The 22,961-nt window shown below is 34.5% G+C and overlaps 1 protein-coding gene across 1 annotated transcript in view; it reads right to left on the bottom strand.

Moving 5' to 3' along the window:
* Nucleotides 1–9,517: 9,517 nt before the first annotated feature.
* Nucleotides 9,518–22,961, bottom strand: part of LOC114067057 (cadherin-18-like) — a gene marked incomplete at its 5' end in the record, with an annotated part of 33,258 nt that continues 19,814 nt past the window's right edge. The window contains 2 exons of the mRNA XM_027902239.1: nt 9,518–11,348; nt 12,566–12,817. Of these exons, the coding sequence (XP_027758040.1) occupies nt 10,846–11,348; nt 12,566–12,817 (755 nt within the window). The remainder of the gene's footprint in view (nt 11,349–12,565; nt 12,818–22,961) is intronic.

The following is a 22,961-nucleotide window of genomic DNA, read 5'->3' as shown; positions in this document are numbered from 1 at the left end:
GTTGGAAACCCAAGTGACTAAATCATATTATCCTTATTCAAAGGTTTGTTGACACCTTCAAGAAAATCTAGTAGATTAGCCTTCTATATAAGTTAGGTTTACTTTTTCCTCACATATCCTACAAATTGCTGTGTCCACTTGATTTTGCTCTTTGGAACAGTTTCTAGACACTTTTTAAGGATATTTACAGAATAGGATGAGTAGGTATTGGACTTTTCCAACACTTTTACCCCCCATTGCTGAAGTAGTTTGGGATTTTGAAAGCTGAACACTAAAGTTTAGATTCTAAATCACTTAGTTTTAAGGTTCCAGGTTATTTGTAGAAATTATGACTTGGAAGCTTCAGCACCTTTTGTTTTAGCATCTTCTGTTTAGAGTACATTGTTATATGGAGGAAATTGATATATTTGAACAATTGGGACTAATTAGTTACAGGCAAAAAAATATCAGCAATATATACCAATGCTAATAGGCATATATTAGGGTATTTTCTGAAGAACAGATAGGGAATCAATGACAGAGACAGGAAAAATATATTTGTCTGTAGATACATCAGCATTTCTTTGTAATAGAACAGGATTTCACTTTTAGTATGTTAAGTTCAAGGACAAAGTTTTCTTCCTCTATACTGATCTTATTAACAAAATATTTGGCCTTGATTCAATATCCCTGTATACACAAAGAACTTTCATATCACTAAGCGAACTACAGTTTTATGTCCTGTATCCTATGTGGTTATTTCTCTTTCCTGTGTGTATTGTGAAGTTATCCTTTATCAATTACAAAAAAGGTGTAATAAGGAATTTTGCTCATCCATAAATTTTCCATTGTAAATAACCAGAAATATCAAATCACCCAGAAGCATCAAGTTATTTATTCCACTTCTCTCAGAAATGTTTTAATCTTCCCCTTAGCTAGGCTGTCTCTTGGAGTTCAATTATAAAATACCATCAATTTTATTTTTTTCATATTGTTTCTGTCAACAGCTGGATAACAATTTTTCTCACCCTCTTGTAGATGTTAAGGTTCCTGAGGAAGAAAATTTCAGCTGGTGTTTATTCAGCAGTAAGAATTTCAGATCCTTATAATCCAGAAAATTTTTAGTTCCACTGCAATCTGGGAAGAAGACTAGTGACACAGCAAGGATGGAAGCTGGAGCTGGAACGCTGTCCTGAACACAGCCACAGTGCTATTATTTAAAAATTGGATAGGTCTGTTACAGGATTACTTGTCAAATCCTCAAAGTCAAACCAGAGACTCAGAATGCAATTAGGAGCAGACAGGAATACAGTGATTATATTGACTGACTGTTTCTTTGGCACTACCATCATACGGGGTTTTCCATACAAACACTGAAGTGAGATTAGAAACAAACTTCCTGTAAAGAAGCAGTCATTTAGTGGTAATCATGTTTGCATTCCTCATTTCCATTTCAAATATGAGCTAGTGACGTTGAACTGAAATGCTTAGTGTTTCATATTAATTTTTTGAACCAAGTAAATTTACCATTATACTTTTATTAAAAATTCTATCAAGAATGAGTTGCTCCTTAGCAATACCAAGGACCATGCATATTGCACCATTAACAGGAATTGTACAAGGTGCAAAAATACAGATCGACCATTACAACCCCTCAAATTCAGTATCAATCCTTTAAAATTGTAATAATGTCTGTCATAAAACACCATGAAAACAAGGAAAAGCTTTTCACATTCAGAGGACAAAAGCTTTCTCTTCCACAGTAACAAATCATAGCAACATCATCTTGGATGTCAGAATCAGGTAGAACTCTACAAGACACCAAGTACTCTTTCCATTCACTTGAATTAGGATGTTTCTATCATCTGACCAATTCTCCCAAAAGGTGTTCTTTCCTTCCAAAATATAACTTGGGAAGAGACTATCTGAGTTCAAGTCTAAACCACTGTCCAAAGTCACTTACTTTTCACCTTACACACTGTGTCTTTCAATGTATACATTAAAACTATCCTCTCACTGATAAGGCAGCTGAGAATCCAGTGTGGAAGCTGAATGTCCAAGCTAGCCAAAGATTTTGCTGCTTTTCCCTTTGTCCTTTCTATCTTTTAGGTAGAAAGATGAACATGTCATAAGGTGCACATATTGTGCATTTATGATCTTCGTGTTTCGTGTTACGTTTATATTCTTGTGTTAAACTCACCTAACCTTAAATTTGGTTAGATGTGAAAGAACTAGAAGAGAGTCAGCAGAGGTTTTGTTGTGTACCTCATGACCACAGTTTTCTATAATGCCTTGTGAGCTCTGGTGATATTTTGTCTGGATACAAATCAGACAAAAAGTAACAGATGCCTAAGTAGACATATAACCATTTTCACCTGCAGGCATCTTGGTAGCTATTGTCACCGATCTTGCAGTATATAAAAATTAAAATCTTATTCCAGAAGTGAGAAAGTTGTAGCAATTTTTAATTAGAAAAGTACAGTCCAAAACTTCCTGCAAAACAAACTAAAGATTTTCAAAATCCATGTGTCTAATTAGCAAGCCAAAAACCTAGGCATACCAGTGGGAATCTGTGTATTTGACTAATCAAGCAATATGGGTTATTTACAATATCAGCAATTACATTAGCATTAGCTGAATAGTATAAAGAAACATTGTGAGAAATAAATAGGTAGTTTTTAATTATGTTCCATTTTCCACTGTGTTTTTTTTCTGAATTTCTTAATCTATCCCCCTTATATGACATATGTAACTTAAGTTTTTCTTACCTTTAAGGGGAAGAGTCATAAAATATTGCAATATTAATTCATAAAATTTACAATAATAACCAGAATACCTTACTTAAACATCTGTCCTGTATCACTATGTATTTTGCTGTATTCTCTGATCATTTCACCAGTAATTGTATCTGTCTTGTGATATTTGTTGTTACTCTATTAGCCTTCCAATGCTCTTCGTGCTTCCTATAATTAATTCCCTTCCCTCCCCTACAGGCCTTTGTTTTGTAACACTGAAATCAGAAATCTTGTCTTTTAAGTAAGAAATTCCTTAGGCAAATAATATAATTTTCTATGTGACTTAGGACACTAGGGTCTTGCCCAATATAAATACTTAAAACCAGCAAGATTCTTTAAATTATCATAAAAGGGAAATTTGAATCTTGTATTACTATGCATGGAAAAAAAGGTAAGAAATTCAGCAGTGACAAAGTCCTATTTAAATGTTTGCCCAAGGGTAAAAAAATGAAGATTAGTACATTTGGCATTAGATACCACTGATAAGTATTTCCACTTTTTCAGAGAGATGAAGTTTTATTCTTAGATTCCCCTGATGTTCTTAACATAAATTATCATACTACAGTGCTTCAAGCATCCAGTACAAAAAGGGAGCCTGTGGGGGTAGAAAAGAAAGCAAAAAATTTAAACAATAAAGGAGGATATAAAGTGAAGAATATATAACTCATGTTTTCAGGATTCCTCAGTCCCACAGAGCCTGACAGAAAACAAGAGTGTTGTTTTACGTAAAAATACTCATTAAGCAATCAGCAAAAATTCGTTGAAACTTGTAATGTGGGATTATGATAAAGGAATAGTTGAACTCGGAGATCCCAATCTAACATTCTGCTCTGAAGTCAGTCTTGCACATCCATTATAAAGTGCTTTGACCAGCTAGTTATTGATTACTACTTGCAGATTTTTATAGAAAGTTCTATCCTGGACTTGGTCAAAGAACTGTCCTTTTCCACCAAATTCAACTGAAGTGACTTCCTAATTTTTGTGAGGAAATTAAAAGTAAATTTGTCAAAAAAATTTAGTGAGTCTTACTGAAACAGTAAAATATTACTGCAAAAATCTTGATAAGGACACATGAAATTTTCATTTGGAAAGAACACCACATGAAGTGAGCACTAGTGGGCTTTTTTGTTTTCATTTTTAAATAACACTACAAAGGATAGAATATGCTTATGAGTTAGTGGTTTCAGATATGCTTAAAAAGCCTGAGCTTCTATTTGACATACAAGCTTTGAGAGGTTTACTTTACATTTCATTTAATTCTATCAGAAAATCTTGTTCTATTCACACTTACATAACTCAGTTAGTCAACACTTAAAGCATACTTTGGAATTCTACATTAAAAAAATTAGGATCAAAACAAGTAAGAAAGAAAAATAACATTATTTTTGTTATTGTTACAAACATATGCAAGTGATTGTTTTTCAGAGCTGATAATCCAATTTGTTTCATAAAGATGCTTTCAAGTTTTGTCCTTTTTCATAATTATAGCATCTAGAAATTAAAAATATTATGATCTCTCAATCATTTTCCTTCATGTTAACCACTTCCCAGTTGAAAATTTATGTAGCACAAAGCATTGAAAATAACCTTAAAATAAAATTTTGACAAAAAAAAGTTCAAGGAGTTTGTAAATAGTACAGATTATGTGTTTACTTTTTGAGAAATTCAAATGTGGTCTGTATGACAATCAGGTTGTGCATATTTTCATATAACTTTACACTTGTAGCATAGTTTACTTCAAGAGACCTACACCAACAAAAAAAAAAAAGTTTGCTGAGTAACAGTGAGCTTTTTTTTTGAACACACACAGTGTTTCATTTTTGCCCAGCCCAAATCCAGTAACAAAACTACTTGTTATATGTTGTGCTTGAGATTTCAAAACAAGGGTGAATTTTAATTGTAGCTGCTTTGTCCCCAGATCAATTCCAGAATATAGAGGAAAGAATTGCTTTTATACCTGAAACATGGATATTAATTCAGATTTAAATAAACAATGTATAATCTTCAGAATAAAGTCAAGAGAAATGCGATTTGTTTCAAAACAGTCAGTGCGGTAGGTAAAGGTGTGTGTTACAACAGCAGTATGTCTCAGAATTTCATTCACACTGTAAGCCTGACTGATCCATTCCTACCCAGGACTCTAGTAGAAGATGCGTCAATTCTGATATTTGAACATTTAACTTATTTACATGTACCTTTACTGGTACCTACATTTTCACCAGCTATCTGGACCTTGAACAAGCATGATGACAAGGTCCACTACAGTGGAAGGCCCCGTGGACCCTTATTTTGTTCAGGCTTGGATAGGAATCTAACACCTGTCAAGGTCTGTGTGCCCTAAGATCCTCTGAGTCCTAATCCCAATGCCTATTTTTCCTTTGAAGCTAGCTTTGCTGGATGAGCATGCTTCTGCAGGTATTGACTGCGTATCAGCTATAATATGCTCTGTTGCATGTACTTCCAGAAGAAACCAGACTTAGAGAAAGTGAGTATGGAAAGTTGTTGGATCTTTGGGACTTCCTTGATTAATTAAAAGTTCAGGTGTGTAGATGGACTTGTGAGGAGTTACAAGAACACAAAAAGCTCCAGAAAAAGTCGACTAAACTCACAAGTAAAGCTTTCTAGTTTTTGAAGACTCTCTGAACCTAAAAACAAACAACACATTTGACACATATGGAAGTAATACCGACTCCAAGCAACCCAAAAATCAATTTCAAACTAAGTTGATAGCAAGACAAAAAAATTAAAAGCTTAATCAATATTAGATACGAAAGATTATCTAAAATATTTGTAAAAATTCTTTTCAAAGTTTAAACACCTCAAATGAGAACCAAACCAAAACCCACAAAACTTCCCTGAACTTGCATTCAGATTCAGGCTGACAGTATTTATCTTGTAAATATTATCTTACAATAATTTCTTTCCTGGGTCTGTGGTGAGGCACATGTGATCATTGCATAGCATAGCGGTACACAATCTAAGTTGGTCTGTGGGCAGTAAAGTAAAGAAAGAAGGGCAGAACAGCAAAATTCTACTTTCATTTCCTGTCAACCCCAGCTTTAATTTTAAAATTCATGACAGTATGGGAAAGAGAGCCCTACATGCAACAAGTTTCTTGTGAACCATGGTACCATTAATGTCTAAGATGTAATTTGTTGGTAAAGTCTGTTAATTCCTTTTAAATTCCTGAGAAAGAATTAGTGACTTCTGTGCATTTGAATTGCTTGATTGTTGTAAATGTCCTTGTCTGCTTTTGTCTTCTCTGTCAACTTAGGATAATAACTCTGGCTGTTACCAACAATCTGGATTCATGGATGTGCAATTCCCCAACTCACTCATGCAGATAATGTATTCACCCTATAACACTCTATTTCAGTTTCAGGACAGTGATGGTTGGAGCGGAATAGTTGCCACAAGTAAAAGTAATGAACCATTTAGCAGTTATACTGCAGTCTGTTGTAAACTATCTAATGTGTCTTTCTCTTTCACTATCCATCTGTAGCAATAATCATGTAAGACAGTCTTTGAAACAGTGGCACAAGCAAGTGACTATAGCAGGCATTAAAACTCTAGTTAAACTTATCATACCATTTCTGACATTGACCTCATTAATACAACTGTATCACATCTGATTGTTAAAGACAGAGTGCCTTTAGATGTTATAGTTCTTTGGTGAGTATAGAATACAGCAGTGAAGAGAAAGTAACACGTTCTAGTTGTGATGAGGAATACAATAACCCATCACCATAGCAAAGAGCACATTTTATTTGAAAAATACGAATAAAAGATTTTGTCCCTTTTGTTTATTAAAAGAAAATGTAACAATTTCTATCAGTAACACTTGCATAAGGAGGTATACTTTACATAACTCTTTTGTTAAAAAAAATATATATATTTTTGGAGACTTTGGAAAAATAAGGATGGCCCAAAACTTGCAACACACTTCTAATATTCCTTAGAATGCACTGTGCCATTTATATGTACTGCAAGTACAAGGTCTTAGTAGTTTATAACCCACAAAATAAACCCAAGCAGCATAATTTCATATTCTTCTTTGCATTTAGAATATTCCCTTTGTTACCCTTGTGTGAGTTTATGAGTTTGATTAATTTCAGACTGGTCCAACACTTAGATTTTTCTAAAAGATGATTTTAAGAAGCCTGAGACCACAGAAATTTTGTAATTCCTTTCAAATACCAGTGACAATGCTTTCACATAAATATTTTCTTTCAGTATTCCCAAGTTAAACAACTGCATCAATTATAATTCAAACCCAAAAATGTTTGCAATTATTTTGGTTTTTTACGAAGAATGCAAAAAATAAAGTGCATAACAGAGTGAAATTACTTTCAACTTTTACAGTGTTCTATGTGTATGTAATAAAAGATAACACTGATAAACAAGGTAATTTGCTTCCAATGTTTGAATCTTAATCTAATGCCAGTTGAATTCAAGCTCTTCCTTGTATTTAAAGTGCATTAAACTACATTTTTGACAGATTTTAGTTTGACAATATAGTTTCACATTTTAAAATTCTTATACTGACCATTTTCTCAGATGACTTGTCAAGATTACAGCATACTGAGTGCCCTCACTATCACAAGAAAGAGGAATACAATTACTTATTTTGGTGCAAATGTACTATTAGTTGAATAGCTGTTGCAGAAATCAAATTGTTAATGGGAAAGCCCTTAAATTATACTTTGAATTTGCCATTTAACTTTACTCAGTATCTTCCAGTTTAAGTAAAACTGGCACTTTTCAGCATTTAGTTGTTATGCAGCAGCAGGATTACTATTTAGGCAAACAGGAAAATATTTCAGAATATGAGTACAAAAAAGAACCATGAAAGCTTTAAGCAAAGTCTGTATAATCGGACTCAACCATAAGCTAGGAAAGTTTCCCACAATACTTTAACTGAATGTATATTTTTTTCAAATTAGCAATGCTACAAAATATTGTGCTGTCCATGGCATATAGTATTAACTTTCTTCCACTTTAATCTAGGTTAACATAGAAATTCTCAAATATAGTTTAAATTTGTTTCTAGGACACAAAGGACCAAAGGAAAATATTGTGGGATAGGGATAAAAAATCCGTAAACCTGTTCTTTCTGCACTGTGAGGCCTTTTTCTGCGACCCTGAAGATTTAATATTCTGCTATTTGTCATGCAAACAACACGACACTGTGATGCGTATTTGAGTAAAAAACAGTAAGCATAGCAAGCATGCAGACATCTCATGATAAAAAGCACATTTGGAGATCACTGTGAATAGGACATAAAACAGGACACACCGCAGCATCACAGAAGCAGCGTCTCAAATAACCCTGCAAAGATTAAGGGACTCAGAACTCCTGGGTCTGGGGGTATGATGCACGTGCTGTACAGCAGCAAAGAGAGCACCGGGAATGGTGAAAAGGGGATTCTTATTTCTCTGAGATATTATTAACTTAAATAGAACATTAGTGTAAGGAGGGAATATTTGCTTATGTCGCTGCACTTCTGTTGCCTTTAAGCCTGAATGTTCTATGATGCAAATAAAAAAAAGCAGTGGTGGGAACACTGCTTAAAACACAAAATACTATTGATTTTTCCTGCTTTGGTGTAGGGCCAGATGGAGCAGACATAAAGATAACTAATACCTGCTTCTCAAAACTATAATACAACAATAAATGCAATTTTCATGCAGATGTGGTACAAAGTATCATAGCCCATGGTAGTAGTAATGCTAAAAGATTTTCTTTTTAACACTCTACTCATACAATATAAAAATTTAGGTGTTGGCATAAAGCAAGTGTGACCTAAATAAAAAGAAAACCTCCAAATAAAATCGAACACTACTAGTTCCTTCATTTGGGACAAAACTGAAACATATCCTAACTCTACCCCCCAAAAAACCAATATATAGGCCATTCTCAGCTTGTGAGAGCTGCATTTTATTGCATTAAAACATCTGTTTAACCTCACCCTACAGCAAAAATGTCTTCTTAAATGCATTTCTAGAAGATTCTGTATTTGTTAAAAAGTAAAAAAAAATCTTAACACAAATTATTAAACTACTTTCAAACCATCAGCAGAACATTTATAGTTCAGGAATTTTTCCCTCCTAAGTTTTCTCATGGGTTTAAATGCTGAAAGAAAGGAAAACAATTTTCAAACAAAACAGCATAGTAAAAGCCAGTTCTAGAACTACAGTGCAACTAATACTTTTTAGAGTGTGGAAAGTTTCTTGCAAAGCTACTGACTAATTTTTCCAGAAGGCTGTTTAAGCCAAAAGCAGTCAACTACATCTCAGGAAGCAGTTCACTAAAAAAAAAAAATCCCCTCAAAGTAGGACTGATCAGAAGTTTCAGTCATGTCTAGGACCTGTGCAACCATAGAGTAAAGAAAGGAAGGTTTAATAATCTGGTTCAGCTGTGTGGCCCACAAAAGGTCATCAATAAATATAGACCCTGCTTTACTAAGCTGAATGTAAGTGGCACCTAATATGGAGAGGGAGGGATCTAGAGGAGTATACAAAATGGTATCACTCTTTACGCCAGACCAGAGTAAAAAAACAATACACAGTTTCTGCTCTGGACAGTTTTCCTATCAAATGCATACTGCAAGAAGTCCACTTCCCCAAGCGGAACTACAATTTTCTTAAAAGCAGAGGATTGTAATAGACTGTGAACCTTATAGGTCATAATCTTTCATGTGATATTTTGAGTTCCTGGTCCTCTCACAGTATTATCACAAGAAACACAAGCAAAAAATCAGAGTCTGCTGGATGAGTTGTTAAGCAGCCCGCAGTGTTAAGCAGAACTGGTTAGCAGTTCTGCAATGCAATAAAGTTACTAACATAAGAAACCAACTTATTTAATCCATATGATCCACAATAATGATACATTTCCTCCGCTGACTTTAAATGTTCTTGTGATGCTTGAAATAGGGGGGAAAAAGCCTGTTCTGCTTAGGTGGAAATTAAGATAAATAAATATAATTAGATTGAACTAAAAAGAAAAAAAGTATCTTCATCTTATTCTCTTTGTTTCAATTTTTGCTATCCCAGTGGCCTAACAGCAGCTCAGTTTTGCTTTTAGTCACACACAGAAACAGAAAGACATTATGATTAAGAACTCTACGTTTTAAACTGAGTGTTGTAGCTCCTGGACTCAGACCAGCAAAAGACAAAAACCTTCAGCTCTTAAGTGAAGCACAGTGAACCAAACAACTGCACAGTTTAATGGTGCTGCCATTGTTTTTATCGAAAGAGCCTACACTTCATCTGCTTCGCTGCATAAAGAGCACTTTGGGCCCATTCTATTTAAATGAATGATGTTCCCGTAAAAAGACGAAAAGAAAAAGCACAACACTGTAAACAACATTTCCTTCAGCACACAGTAGTAGCAGAGCAGGTCTGCGGTTAGAGCCATGTTTGAGCTACAGCTAAGGATGCCCTCCATCTCTTAGCTGGTTATGGACGACAGGATTATGAAGGACATTATGAAATGACAGCTTCTCAATGCAATGCTAATTCAATAAGATTAAATCATCAAAGGACCATTTATTTAAGACTACAGGTGTGTCTTATCACCTCTGTAAAGGAAATAGACTGGTAGCACTTCTCACACTGATAGTAAACCCCACTGGCTACCTCACACAGAGATCACAAGGCCTAGAGCATAGATAGAAATGCAACATTACAACCACCTGCAAGATATTATCTCCTCCATTAGCTATCTTCTTAAACAGACATGACCATAAACTTACTGTAGCTTGGAGATGTTATGCATATTGAAATAAAAATTTCATTGCTTGGCTTTACTGTAGGTATTGTTGTAGATACGATACCACAGACTTTATTGAGCAATTAAAAAAAGTACACAAGGGACAATAGATTTTTCTGTATTTTTCAAAATTTGATTTTCTTCCAATTGGAGAACCCAGTTTCAAATATGAAAAGGGCACTTGTTCTACAGTAACTGCATACAACTTAGTTCCAAGTACTGTATTCACTTTTTTTTTGTTACCGTTGCTGTCATTATATGTCCAGTTGTTTAGGAACTTCTCTGTTTTGGGAATTACAACTAAGTTGTTCTTTCTGATTCTATTTCTCCATAGAGTTCAGCTAGCTTCTTGAACTCAGGTCCCCAGTCTCCAAGGTAATTATAATCCTGGTCAGAGTGTGTTGTGGCTGAATCCAGAGAGCTGATAGATCCAGCTTCTGATCTATGACCCTCGTAGGCATATGTCTGCAGGGAGTCATACGGTGGCACACTGGGGTCCAGATCAGCCTCTGCTAGTCTTTGTTTAATGAACTCCTGAACATCTATACTGTCAAGGCTTGAGGAGAGATGATGTCTGGACACAGGCTTCACTTCAGGACGAACGTCCCTCCGGTATTTAAGCTCTTCAGCAGCAGATGGATTCCGCAGTGCAGTGATGTCAAAGGCTTCTGTGTCTTCCTCTCCACCACCCTCATCATCATATGTCACAACATTTTCCCGGACATCTTCTTCTGAGATGATCAAGGGCTCCTTCTTGCTACGTCTTAAGGTGATGAAAAGGACCACAATTGCTAAAGAGAAAACTGCAGATATTAGAGTAGGTTTAAAGTTTACCTCTGAATACGCTGCAGAAATAGCAGTCAAAAATACAGTCATGTTTTATTTTCAGGCTAATATTGGTATTTGGGATCATCTGCTACTTAGATTATTAGGGATCCCAGAAAGGACATAAATGGAGATAACATCCTTTCCAAGTAAATGAGAAATGACTAGAGCTGACATTTTTCAGGAGCATAGTCCACAGCTTTCAGTGTTTCACTAAAACAAATATTTAGTATATCAATTGAGTTAACATGCAAAAGATTTATTTCTTCTCTTATGAATATATGATTTTGTATAATAAAATGCAAAATTATAAGCTAAATATATTATTATATATTTTAAAACAGCCTTCTGGCAAGGAAATTCTGAAGTAAGCTGCAAGGAAAGAAGTCTAGAAAATCTCTGAAAGAACATTTGGAAAAGAGTTTTTGGGGAAAAAATCCTCTAAATCTCCTGTGTGGGTCATGCTGCAATTACCATTATTTCTTGCCATCTCTATAAGAACGTAGAAAGGCGCATGAGTAGCACAGAGATATGTATGCAGCAAGTTGTGTCTATGACAGAAAAAAACCCCAAAACAAATCAACCCCCCCCAGCACCTCAATATTAACTAGTGCGTTAAATTCAAATTGGCCTGGGAAACAAACAAACAAACAAACAATAGTCAAGAGAAAATGCACTTGTGATGGCATTTATCTTATGGGTCAGTTTATAGTCTCACATGTCCCTCACCCCTGTGGATTATGTTGTGCATTGCTATCATTTATTCTACAAAGGTAATTAAGATATGGCTTTTGTACAAGTGCTAATGGTGCTTCTTGCAGTGTAATACATTTCAAAAAGCTTTCCTCATCTCTTTTCCATCATTTTTCACACTGTTCTAGACATGGAATTAGAGTCAGTTGCTTTTTGAAATATTTCCAAATTACAGAAAAAAAGATCCACAGAGCTAATTACTTGATAACTTCTGAAAAATAATTTCTAGTAGATTCCAGATATTCCTGGATGTACTTTAAAGGCATTTTCCCCTACTAATTTTAGCTAAACCTTTCCCCCCCAATCACAGCTATCTGTTTCTAATTGCCTCCTACTACCAGGTGACCACTGGTTCAAAGCATACCATATTAAAAATTTCTGCCCTGCCACATTCAGAGAGCCAGTGGAGGGAGAACATTACTTAATACTGAGAATGGCTTACCAAGAAGAATGACAACACAGAGTAGGATTGCGATTAAAGCTCCCGTGCTCAAGCCAGCCGAGGAGAGGAAAGCTTCAGCATGGCAAGTTCTCACCCGTCCATCTCTCTCGCATGCACAAACCCGAATGGTGAGGGTACTGCTGCTGCTGAGAGGGGGCACTCCACCATCGGAAATCAAAACTGGGAGGTAATAGGTGTCTTGAGTGGTTCGACTGTATCTCCGTCGTCTTGTCAAGATACTGGCTGTATTATCTACAATATTATAAAAAGAACAGCATTTCAGTGAAGTAAAAAATGAAAAAAAAGTTATTGACTATTTGTTTCTGATCAAGTGAAAGCATGGGACATCTTAAAACTGGACAGTCCTAATCTCTGAAAACACACAATCTAGTATTAAAATTTGTCAGGAAACATCTATTCCCAACAGAGGAAAAAGAGGAGCCAGTGGAAAGTAATTAGCATGATATAAGTTTATTTAAAACTCTTGTACTTTTATTTGAATGTAAATGAACTCTGACAAACATTTGAGGTCCTGTTTGTAAGCGTTTTAATCCCATGTTATGCTGTTGGTAGTATATGGACAGTCATCGATTTGAATATCTGTAATTCTGAGGATATTTGTTATGGAATTTTTCCACAATGCATAATCATCTTGATTCTCAGAAGAATGTTTAAGGATCTTTATTAAAAGCTCAAATGGGACTTTCATATTTTACTGTTTGCAACAGGTTTTAAAGTTCAAATGAGCTTTCAGAAAAACTTCAGGAAGGACAGTGGCCAAAGACTCATGATGTAGAGAGGTTAGGGGGAAGTGGAAGGGGAGAAGGATGGAGGAAGGGAAGGGAAAGGAATGTAAAGGAAGGGAAAAGGAGCAGATCTGACATGTTCTAAACTAATGAGGTTAAACGTAAGCAAAGGGGAGATAGTGACACAAGATTTTGTCACCATCGTTACCTATAGGTGCATTTGGCACATATTACTCAAGGAGAACTTAATATTTATTATGCACACGTTGCAAGAGCATTTGCAGGCACTAACAAGTATAGGAAGTTGCTGCACATATCCCTTTGAGTCCAAGAAATTAAGGGGCATAAAGAAAATGTGGGAGAAGAAATGCTACAATAATACATTGATATGTGTAAAATTTATTTTCAATTTGTTGCCACCACTTTAAAAGTACTAGCTCTTCAATAAAAGTACAAGACAAATCAAGCAAAATTGGAGACAGTAAAGACCAGAGACATGAGCAGTTATGGAGAGAGAGAGAGATAAGGACTGATAAATGGAAAGAGAGATTAGAATAAAAGAGCTTTCCTCTCGTACTGCTTGTCCATGACTTCCAAATTGTGGGACTATAAGCTTGGAATTTTTTAGCAAAAAACAAAGGGACAATGAGTACAAAAAGACATCTGCCAGGTTTCTCTCCCTATTACAAACAAACAAGACATTTTCTTCTTTTTCTTTGCCACTGTAGCTACAGCATTGAATGGACTTATATAATCTATAGAAAAATGAAATCTGTGTTGCTTCGTGAAAATTTAGCACAACAATACAATTAGTGTGGCATATTTTAGCCCATCTGACAGATGCATGCATATTTGAATAGAGGAGTTAAACACTTTTGTTTTAACTGGATAAACACTCTTTTTCAGATGACTACTCTTCATGCCACACCTTCTATCAAGCTCTGTGCAAAATTTAAAGCATTTTAACCCACTTCTGCCAACTTTTTATTTTGCATATCGTCTGACAGTGGTACTGAGAAAAAGTGCTGGTATAACCCCACATAATGTCATAAATTTGGTAAAAGGTTTTGTCATATATAATGTCATATATTTGGTAAAAGGTTTCACCCAAGAAATATATTTATGAGCTGGGAAGTGATGCCCTTACTGCCAGGCCAAGAACTGAGCACTAAAGTTCTTTACTTCTCCACAGGAACACCACCCATACACCCCGATTTTCTTGAAAATATCCAACATGGTGAGTTTGTGATAAACTCATTAAGTGTTGATCTTTAGTTAGTTAGTTAGCTAGCTAGCTAGTTAGTTAGTTAGTTAGTTAGTAGCTGTAGGCCCTGAAGCCCTATTCTACATGTTTATGTCAAGGTATACTTTTGATGACTGATGACATCAGCCTCTTATTATGCTGTTTATATTAATTTCATTTACAGAACCTTACTGAAGCCAGAATTAGATGAAAAGATAATCCTTTCATCTGAAAAAATCTGACACTGTGTAAGACCATAATGTTGTGGAAAAGTTATGATGCCTATGATAAAACATGCACTTACAAAGTTATTTAATATGCAAACACCCTTCCCTCAAAATAAAAAAATGGGTTTTCATTAACCTGGAGGACCCCAACACAGAGCTGATTAAAAGATTGGCAGTAAATAATTTTTTTTTTTTTTTAATATAGGGTTGTTGAAATGATTCCTATATACATATAGCATATGACACGCAGAATTATTCTTTCATTTTTATGAAAACTGTGTTAAACTTTGACTTTTCTCCATATTGCTTAATCTGGTCTGATGAAATCTTATAACAGTACACTGTGGTATTCTCATTAATGATGATTTTTTTCATTATCTAACGGTTAAGAAATAAATTATTTCCACATTATTCTGCTACTAGACAAGGGAGCAAAGTGTTTAGTATTATAACTGAGTTAATTGATTGAAGAAATGAAGCCTGGTATCACAGAAATTCAAAACGCATTTATTGTATAAAGAATATATATATATATATATATATATATATAAAATAGAATGAGCAGGGGCCTTAAAGTCAAAATTATAGCCATATTTTTATATATATCTCTATCTCTATCTCTATCGCTATCTATATCTATATATATATATGTATATAAATATAGCCATAATTATAGTCACTATAAAGCCATCTTCACCTGTGGAGGTCTTGCTAGACTCTGCCAGACTAATGCTAAGCTATATGAAAAGTACCAAGTTTTATTTCTCAAATTTTGACCAGCTCACTTTTAATACATCTATGGTCTTCTACATTTAATTAAATACTGCACATGAACAGTCTCAGAGACATAGTTTAAAATACTTCTAGAGTAAGCAAATAATCCTATGCAACACAGATTATAAAGAGGTAGATTGCCTGAATATCTTTTAATTTTTTAACATGCATATGGATAAAATTAGCAGGTAAAGTAAGCAATTGTTTTATCTTTCTCATACACAGTGTTGCATTAAAAATGTTTTGTTTTTTTCTTTTATAATATCTTGTCTATTCACTCCACTCTACTTTTTCTTATACTAGCTAGATTGTAAGTCCTAACTTCCCTAATACTCCTGGAGGACACAGATAAAATCTTTAATGTTTCAAAGAGGAAAGCCATCACAGACTATAAAATGACCTCCACCTTTTCTGCTTTTCATCTGTCCAAGCAGTGGTAGACTGAGCTCTAGATACAGTCCAAGAGGAGAAATAAACTCACATATCTGTGATTAGTAGGGAATTTCAAATTAATGCATATTTTGCATAAAAAGAAGTTAATGTTTGCAGTATATATACAAGGTGATGAATTCTGCCTTTCTACATCAGAAAAAAGATTCATATCATCACATCCTCCATGTGCAGGAAAAAATCCACTGATTTTCTGGTTTTTCAGAATCTAATTTATAAATTCTTCCCTTTCTTGAAATGCAACTTATTACAGATTATTAGCTGAGCTCTTCTCTAGCAACTTCCCTTTTTATCTCCTGCAGTTGCTGGTTGTTAAACAAAACAAGACTGGGGAAAGATAGGATCCCCATACCGATGAATTTTAGTGCTCTCCCTGGTATTTTGTTGATCTGGGCAAACTAGGACACCCAACCACAGTCACTGTTATTATCATACACCAGGAACCCTTTTCAGCTGGCAGTATGGACAAGAGTGCACCAGGTTTGTTTCTTCCCACTTTTCACTCAATAATGTGTCTCAACATTATTCAAACAGCCTGTGGATCCTTAAGGAACCCTATATAGGCACATGCTACACACACCACAACACACTGTGGCATGTACATTTCTCTTGTGACATGATAACACTAAGCTGTTAGGCTGCAGTACAATTTTCACATTATTTCATACAGTAAAAAGAGAAAAACCTCATGATAATGAAATCTGGGCTCCACTGGATTCTACAAAGGCTCTAGAGGAGATACAAGGCCAAGTGTTATTACTGAGGACAATCATATGTAAAGGTATGCCAACAAAATGAATGAATAAAAAAAGTTTAGCCAAACTTAAGTATTGACTACATCTTGACAACTATTCTGGTATTTTAAAGTTTCAAATTCTAGTTGTTTTCATTTCCTATCAAAAACCATTGTAGGAATACACTGAGAGAGGAGCTAGAAAGACAGCAACTTTTAAGAGGAGGATCATACCAAGAAATAAAAAAATCTTGCAATCTGTAAAACCTACAAGAAGCCAAGTATAATGACAGACACTGATGACCTAAGAAAGAATTTACTGAGGTGGGACAAAAAAGTTATATCAACAGAAGTCCTTTGAAAGGTAGTTGGGGGGTTATGTATTGAGAAATTTCTTTGATATCTGAAAAGAGATACAACAGATAGACAGGGAAGACAAGGGTATAGGATAGCAGCAATAGCATTAAGATGATGGAGCTAGAGATCTGATTCTTCTAGGCCTGGAAATAGAACTTTTTTGTCTCATTAGATTTAAATAGTGAACTTCTGAGGAGTATGTTATGAACCAGGATACATTAGAGATGAAAGGACTGACATCTGAAGAAAATTAACAACTCTGATATAAGGAAAGAAATATTTATCTGATTACTTGTGGTGCTCATTGCACCATGTAATGATCTAAACTTTCTAATGTTCTAAACTTTTTCATATTTAGGCTGTTCTTCGCAATTATGGCAACTAGAACTAAAGATTCTCTTCAAGTGAGTTTGAGGTTACACATGGAATATTCTGCATGACTCTAATGCAGAAGCTCTTCACACTCTGAAGAAGGTTTACCAAGCCAGACTGTACTTTGCATACAAGGCTGTTAACACAGTCTTTTTCCACCATATCCACCTTTTTACACTGACCGTCTGAACTAAGAAAAGAAAGGAGGGCATAGGAAAATCAAGGAAGCAGAGATGCAATGATAACACCATAGAAAGTGACTACTGGAGCACTTCAGAGGATGTTCATTTACTATTCACAATTTGAGTATTCCTTTGACATATTATACATTACAAGCAGAGACAAGAGAAATGGAAGTAAAAAAAAATAGAGTAAAATCCTGTTTATATCTTAAGGCATGTTTCAATTTTCAGTTCTGCTAATATCAGCAGTCCAACTACTATAAATTTTCTGAGGAGTCATAAACTAATTAAACTCAAAGAAAATATATTGGAATGATTTGCATTTCTTACATTTCCAAAGTTATAGCAGTTAATTTGTTTATGTGGACTATCTTGATAGGCATTTCTGTTTCATTTCTCTACTGATAACTCTTGTAAATATTTTTTTCTTTTGTGCCGGCTTCAAAGCTATTGCCAGTGGCAAAAAGCTATTGGTTTTTTGGTGGGTATTTCTGCTCAGTGGGTAGCAAAAATGAAAAGCAACACAGAAGAATTTTGGGGACTGAAATACAGTTATTTGTTTATGATTGGTTTGTGAAACACCAACAGATTGCAGCCCTGAAAATAAATGCAAGAAGAACCTATACATTATGCACTAACTTACCTATGTGATCAAACTTTTTTTAAACAAAAAAATCATCAAAGATGTTCAGAAGCCAGAAGAAGAAAAACGTCTCCCTCTATAGTAGCTGTTCCTGACCTTCTGTCCATTGTACTCATGGCAGAATTCCTTTTTAACTTTCATATGTTGATTCTGTGATGATACCTATTCAGATATTCAATCCATTTACAGTAATAGCACTTCTGAGGATTTAAGTACAGTCAACATGTGTAATACTAACCTTGCACTTTCTCAGATATCATTTTTCTCAAGTTACAACTTTCTTTACAGGATGATATTTTATGGAGGGTCAGTAGTAACATGCAATACCACAGAACCAGACCAAGCACTCCACTTTGATGTCAATGAGGGCAGGAATTATGTAGCTGTTTCCCCCTCATGTTGGGTTGCAAAGTGGGAGTTTCAACCTAACCTTTTTAAATATCCCATCAGATGTTCAAAAACAACTAAAACATGATCGGGTATCTGGCATGTTTATTTGCAACTTTAAAGACCTATAGTCAGTTCACTGGCCTGCTACAGATGTATTGTGTAATAATGGTAGGAAATAAGAAGGGTAGAGAGATAAACAGAAGGTCATATAAGGAAATTCACACTGGGATAGGATCAATTACCCTCGGACCTTGCTCTCTTTCTGAATAACAGCACTGATGAGTAAAATTGATCTTTTTTTTTTTTTTTTTGAATCTGTGACACAGGGAAAAAGGTTAATATGTATCACAAGCATGAGTGGATGAGCACATTAAAAATTTCATTTTATACATATGCCACTGAACTCATTGTGCCCCAGATTTTACAGAAAACCACAACTCTGCTTCTGTGGATATTAATGCATCTTCTGATATAACATTACAGAAAAAGAATCTCTAAAGTGACAGTTTCAGAAAAATGGCATACCTTTATTCCAGTTCAAGAATATTCTCCACTACTGAGCAATAATCAAAAGGCCAGATCTTTGAGATAAGAGAGTAGAGGGAAAAATTAATTGCAAATAATTTTCTGATATGAAAATTTTGTCCTGAAGAAATAAAAGGAGAGGAGAAAAAATGCTAAGCATTCCCTAGGGAGCTGTTTCTCATTGAAAGTAAGGTAAACTTAGTTTGCTATCAGAAGTGAGTAGTCTCAATTTATTATAGTAAGAGAATGCATAAATTGTATTGGCACTTTTGGGTAAACGTGCCCAGTATCTGCGTAAACCCTCATTGTCCAGGAAATTTACAATACCCATTGGAGCATCCATGGTAGGCTGCATATCTTGTGATAAAAAATAGCACCAGCAAAACAGCGCTTTACAGTGCATAAGATTCTTAAATGTTCTAAGTGAACTATTCTCTGAGGGTTCAATCTTTTTTTCAGCTCCTGGAAAGTGTTATGTAACTTCTGAAAGAGGCCTCTAAGACATAACAAATTAGGCAGAAAGAAAGAATGTGGTTTTTGTTTTTGTTTTTTGTTTTTTTTAACTCAGAGAAGAGAGATACTATGCAAATGCACATTTATATAATAATGGTTTGGAATATTACAATAATGACATGTTCACATGCATTTTCCATCAAACTAACAAATTTTGACAAATATATCCACCCTTCTTTAAGCATCTGGAAAAATATTTTGATTCTTTCAGAGTAAAAATAATAAAAAAAAAAAGTACAATTTTAAAATTCAGTACATAGACACGGCCTTATTGGGGAGAACTTTCATCTTTTCTCTGATTACCTAACATAAAATGATTTTACCCCCACATTGCCCTGGGAAGTTTTTAATGGGATATGCAAAATCATATATTTCTTATTAGGTAAAAAGTGTAAATTTGAGATATTACAAACAAATGGAGAAAAGGTTAAAAAATTATCAATGACAACATCCTAAAAAACAAAAAGAGGAGAACACAGAAAACAATGAGATGAGTTATGTAGCATCCGATCTACAAAATAAAAGCACAACCCAGAAAGCACTTGGCACCATGTTATAATAGAAATTGCAACATTTTTCTGGGCAGAATAAACTGCAAACAACCTTGTTTTCATTATAAGATCTTCATAAGTACAACTCCCAGACAAACAAAAAGGCATCTTCCCTGGGTTGGCTCTCTAAAATTGCAGGAAATTATTACAACTTAATACATTTACTTTGTAAAGCAAAGCAATTCTATTTCAGCTCTTGTTCTGTCTTCCTTACATGAGTACAGATACTGCATAAATTTGTTGTCTGCCCTCTTGTTCATACTCTTAACCCTCTACTCTCTCTGAACAGTACTTTTCAGTATATAATAAAATAGCAACAAAGAATCTCGTGTACCTTAAGAATCCAGTTGGGGAAAAGTACCATAATCTGTCTTTTCCATTTTTTTCTTTAAAACGAAAGTTGTTACACAAATAGAATCTAGAAGGTGATTCAAGCAACTCTTAAGTTCTGCTGGACTGCATATTTGGTATAGTCCTGTCACTGAGTCCTGACTTATATTTCCCTGAGTGTTTTAAACTCTGTATTATAAGGGTGAATATTCAAAGAATGGAGGTTTAACATTGTGGAGATTTTTATATAGAAAAAGCACAGGTTCAGGCACGTGAGATAAAAGTTTAACAACTGCTCATGTGGTCAATTATCTGGCTGAGGCTTTAATATTTATTTTGTCTGCTGAAGCCATAGAATATTGTTGACCTGAATCATAACATGCTGAGATTGTATATTGTTGCAGTTTATACAGGTAGATAGGAGCAAGCAAGCCCTAGATTTCAGTCAAAGTGCATAGATAAAAGTATTAACATTTGAAAATCCAAGGCACTTCTGTGGATAATAATGGAGTAGGGGAACATTCATGCAAAAGTCTATTTGGACTTATAGACAAAAACTGTTGTTTTGGTTTATGAAACCAAGGGAAGAAAATGTCTACCGAGATTTTTATGAAGTTAAATCTTTATTCTGAAGAAATAAAAGGAGAAGATGACTGGATTCAAAGATGACTGCAAGAGGAATATTATTTTGCAGTGACAGATACTTCTGACTATCACGTTCAATGTGACATCAAGAATTTATTTCTTAGCATTCTGCAAAACATTACTGAAAACTCTCTTAAGGCAATCTCTGTAGTTTCTTCCTTTAAAGACTTAATATAGCAAACAAATAAATAAAACTCTCCTTGAATGCCAGTCTTTATAGAGTTATGAAATCCAGAGGTAAAAATAGCAGCTGACTCGTAAGAGCATTCTGATTATTTTTAACAGCTGATGCTCAAAAACATGAGTTTTCAGAAGTGTAGACTTGTCAGAGAGATAAGGAAGGCCTTTTCTGACCACCTTCTCTCAGCTATTTCCTAGAAGAGAAAGCAATAGAAATTCCATTTCTGAATAGGAGATAAATATGAAAATTGTAAATGCTAGATAACTCCATATTGTGAATGCACTTCCTAAGTGTTTCACTCATGTTTTATGTATAGAATGTATCACAAAGAAAAGATTCCAAAGAAGGGCACTGTTTACAGTACATTCAAAGGGTCATGTGCCAAGCAAAATAGTAATAATGCCTTTTTTTTTAAGATAAATTTCTTGTTATTACTTTAGTTAAACTGTCATTGTGTTAATTATAAGGGTAAATTGAAAGTTACATTTTTGGAGTCTGTATGCGTGAGAAGTTTTATGCAAGATGTTATAGCAAGTGCATACTTTTCTAGTCCTTAGGTGAAATACAAACATAATGCACAATAGGCCTTTACCTTAAAAGACACCTTTTTCATTTCCTTCAGCTACTTTCTCCTGTCAAATCCAGTTAAGAACAGACCAAACACTACTTTCTGCTCACAGTTCTTGGGGAAGTAATAAGAAAGCAGCAAGCGCTTATTAGTGCATACTTCTATCCAAAGCATGACATTGCTGCATCAAAGATTCACTAAAAGTTCTCACCCTATTATAAATCTTTGTCATTAAATACCTTATGTAGTAATAAACACATACAATACAGATCCGTATTAAAATATGTTCAAAACCATAAAATGTCAACTTCATCATGAACCACAATTTTAATACAGGTATTCAAAACACATCTTTATATAACTATCTTGTACTGAAAAGAACATGGCCATGATCTTCCACATGATATCACGGTCAATACTCAATGAGTTTATTTGAAACTTTGACTTAAATACAAAAATGCATAACAGTACACCTCTTTTATTTCAGGAACAACTGTCTGGCTTTTGCTATAATGTTCCATCACAATCTCAGTGGGATTGAAATGCTAATCTGGTAAAGGTCTGGTGTTTTACATAAAGAACATTTTTAATATATGAACTAGTCCTTCAAATTTTATTGTTTTTATTAACAATATATATTTTATTGATCTCTTTTGGAACTAGAATATGAAATACATTAATTTAGTCCGAACAAGTAGCATGACCTAACTTTTTTTTCTGCTGTAAATATAGTTAAATGTTGGAACAGATTCTTTAGGAAAATTATAGAGTCTCCTTCCCTGAAAGATTTCTCAGATAAAAAAGTCTGTAAAAAATAGTTTCAATATCACTGTAACTATCATATGTACCAGTGACAGAGTTAATGCTTTTCATCAGAGATGTCTAGTGATCTGTAAGATCAGAAGGAGTTCCACAGCACTGCCACAAACATATAACTGTAAAATAAAGCAAATTCCCCACACTTCC

This window comes from Empidonax traillii, unplaced genomic scaffold (genome assembly GCF_003031625.1).
Source record: "Empidonax traillii isolate 1590-97213 ecotype Southwest subspecies unplaced genomic scaffold, ASM303162v1 scaffold855:size277195, whole genome shotgun sequence".
NCBI lineage: Eukaryota > Metazoa > Chordata > Aves > Passeriformes > Tyrannidae > Empidonax > Empidonax traillii.
This window is presented reverse-complemented; position numbering and strand designations above follow the sequence as displayed.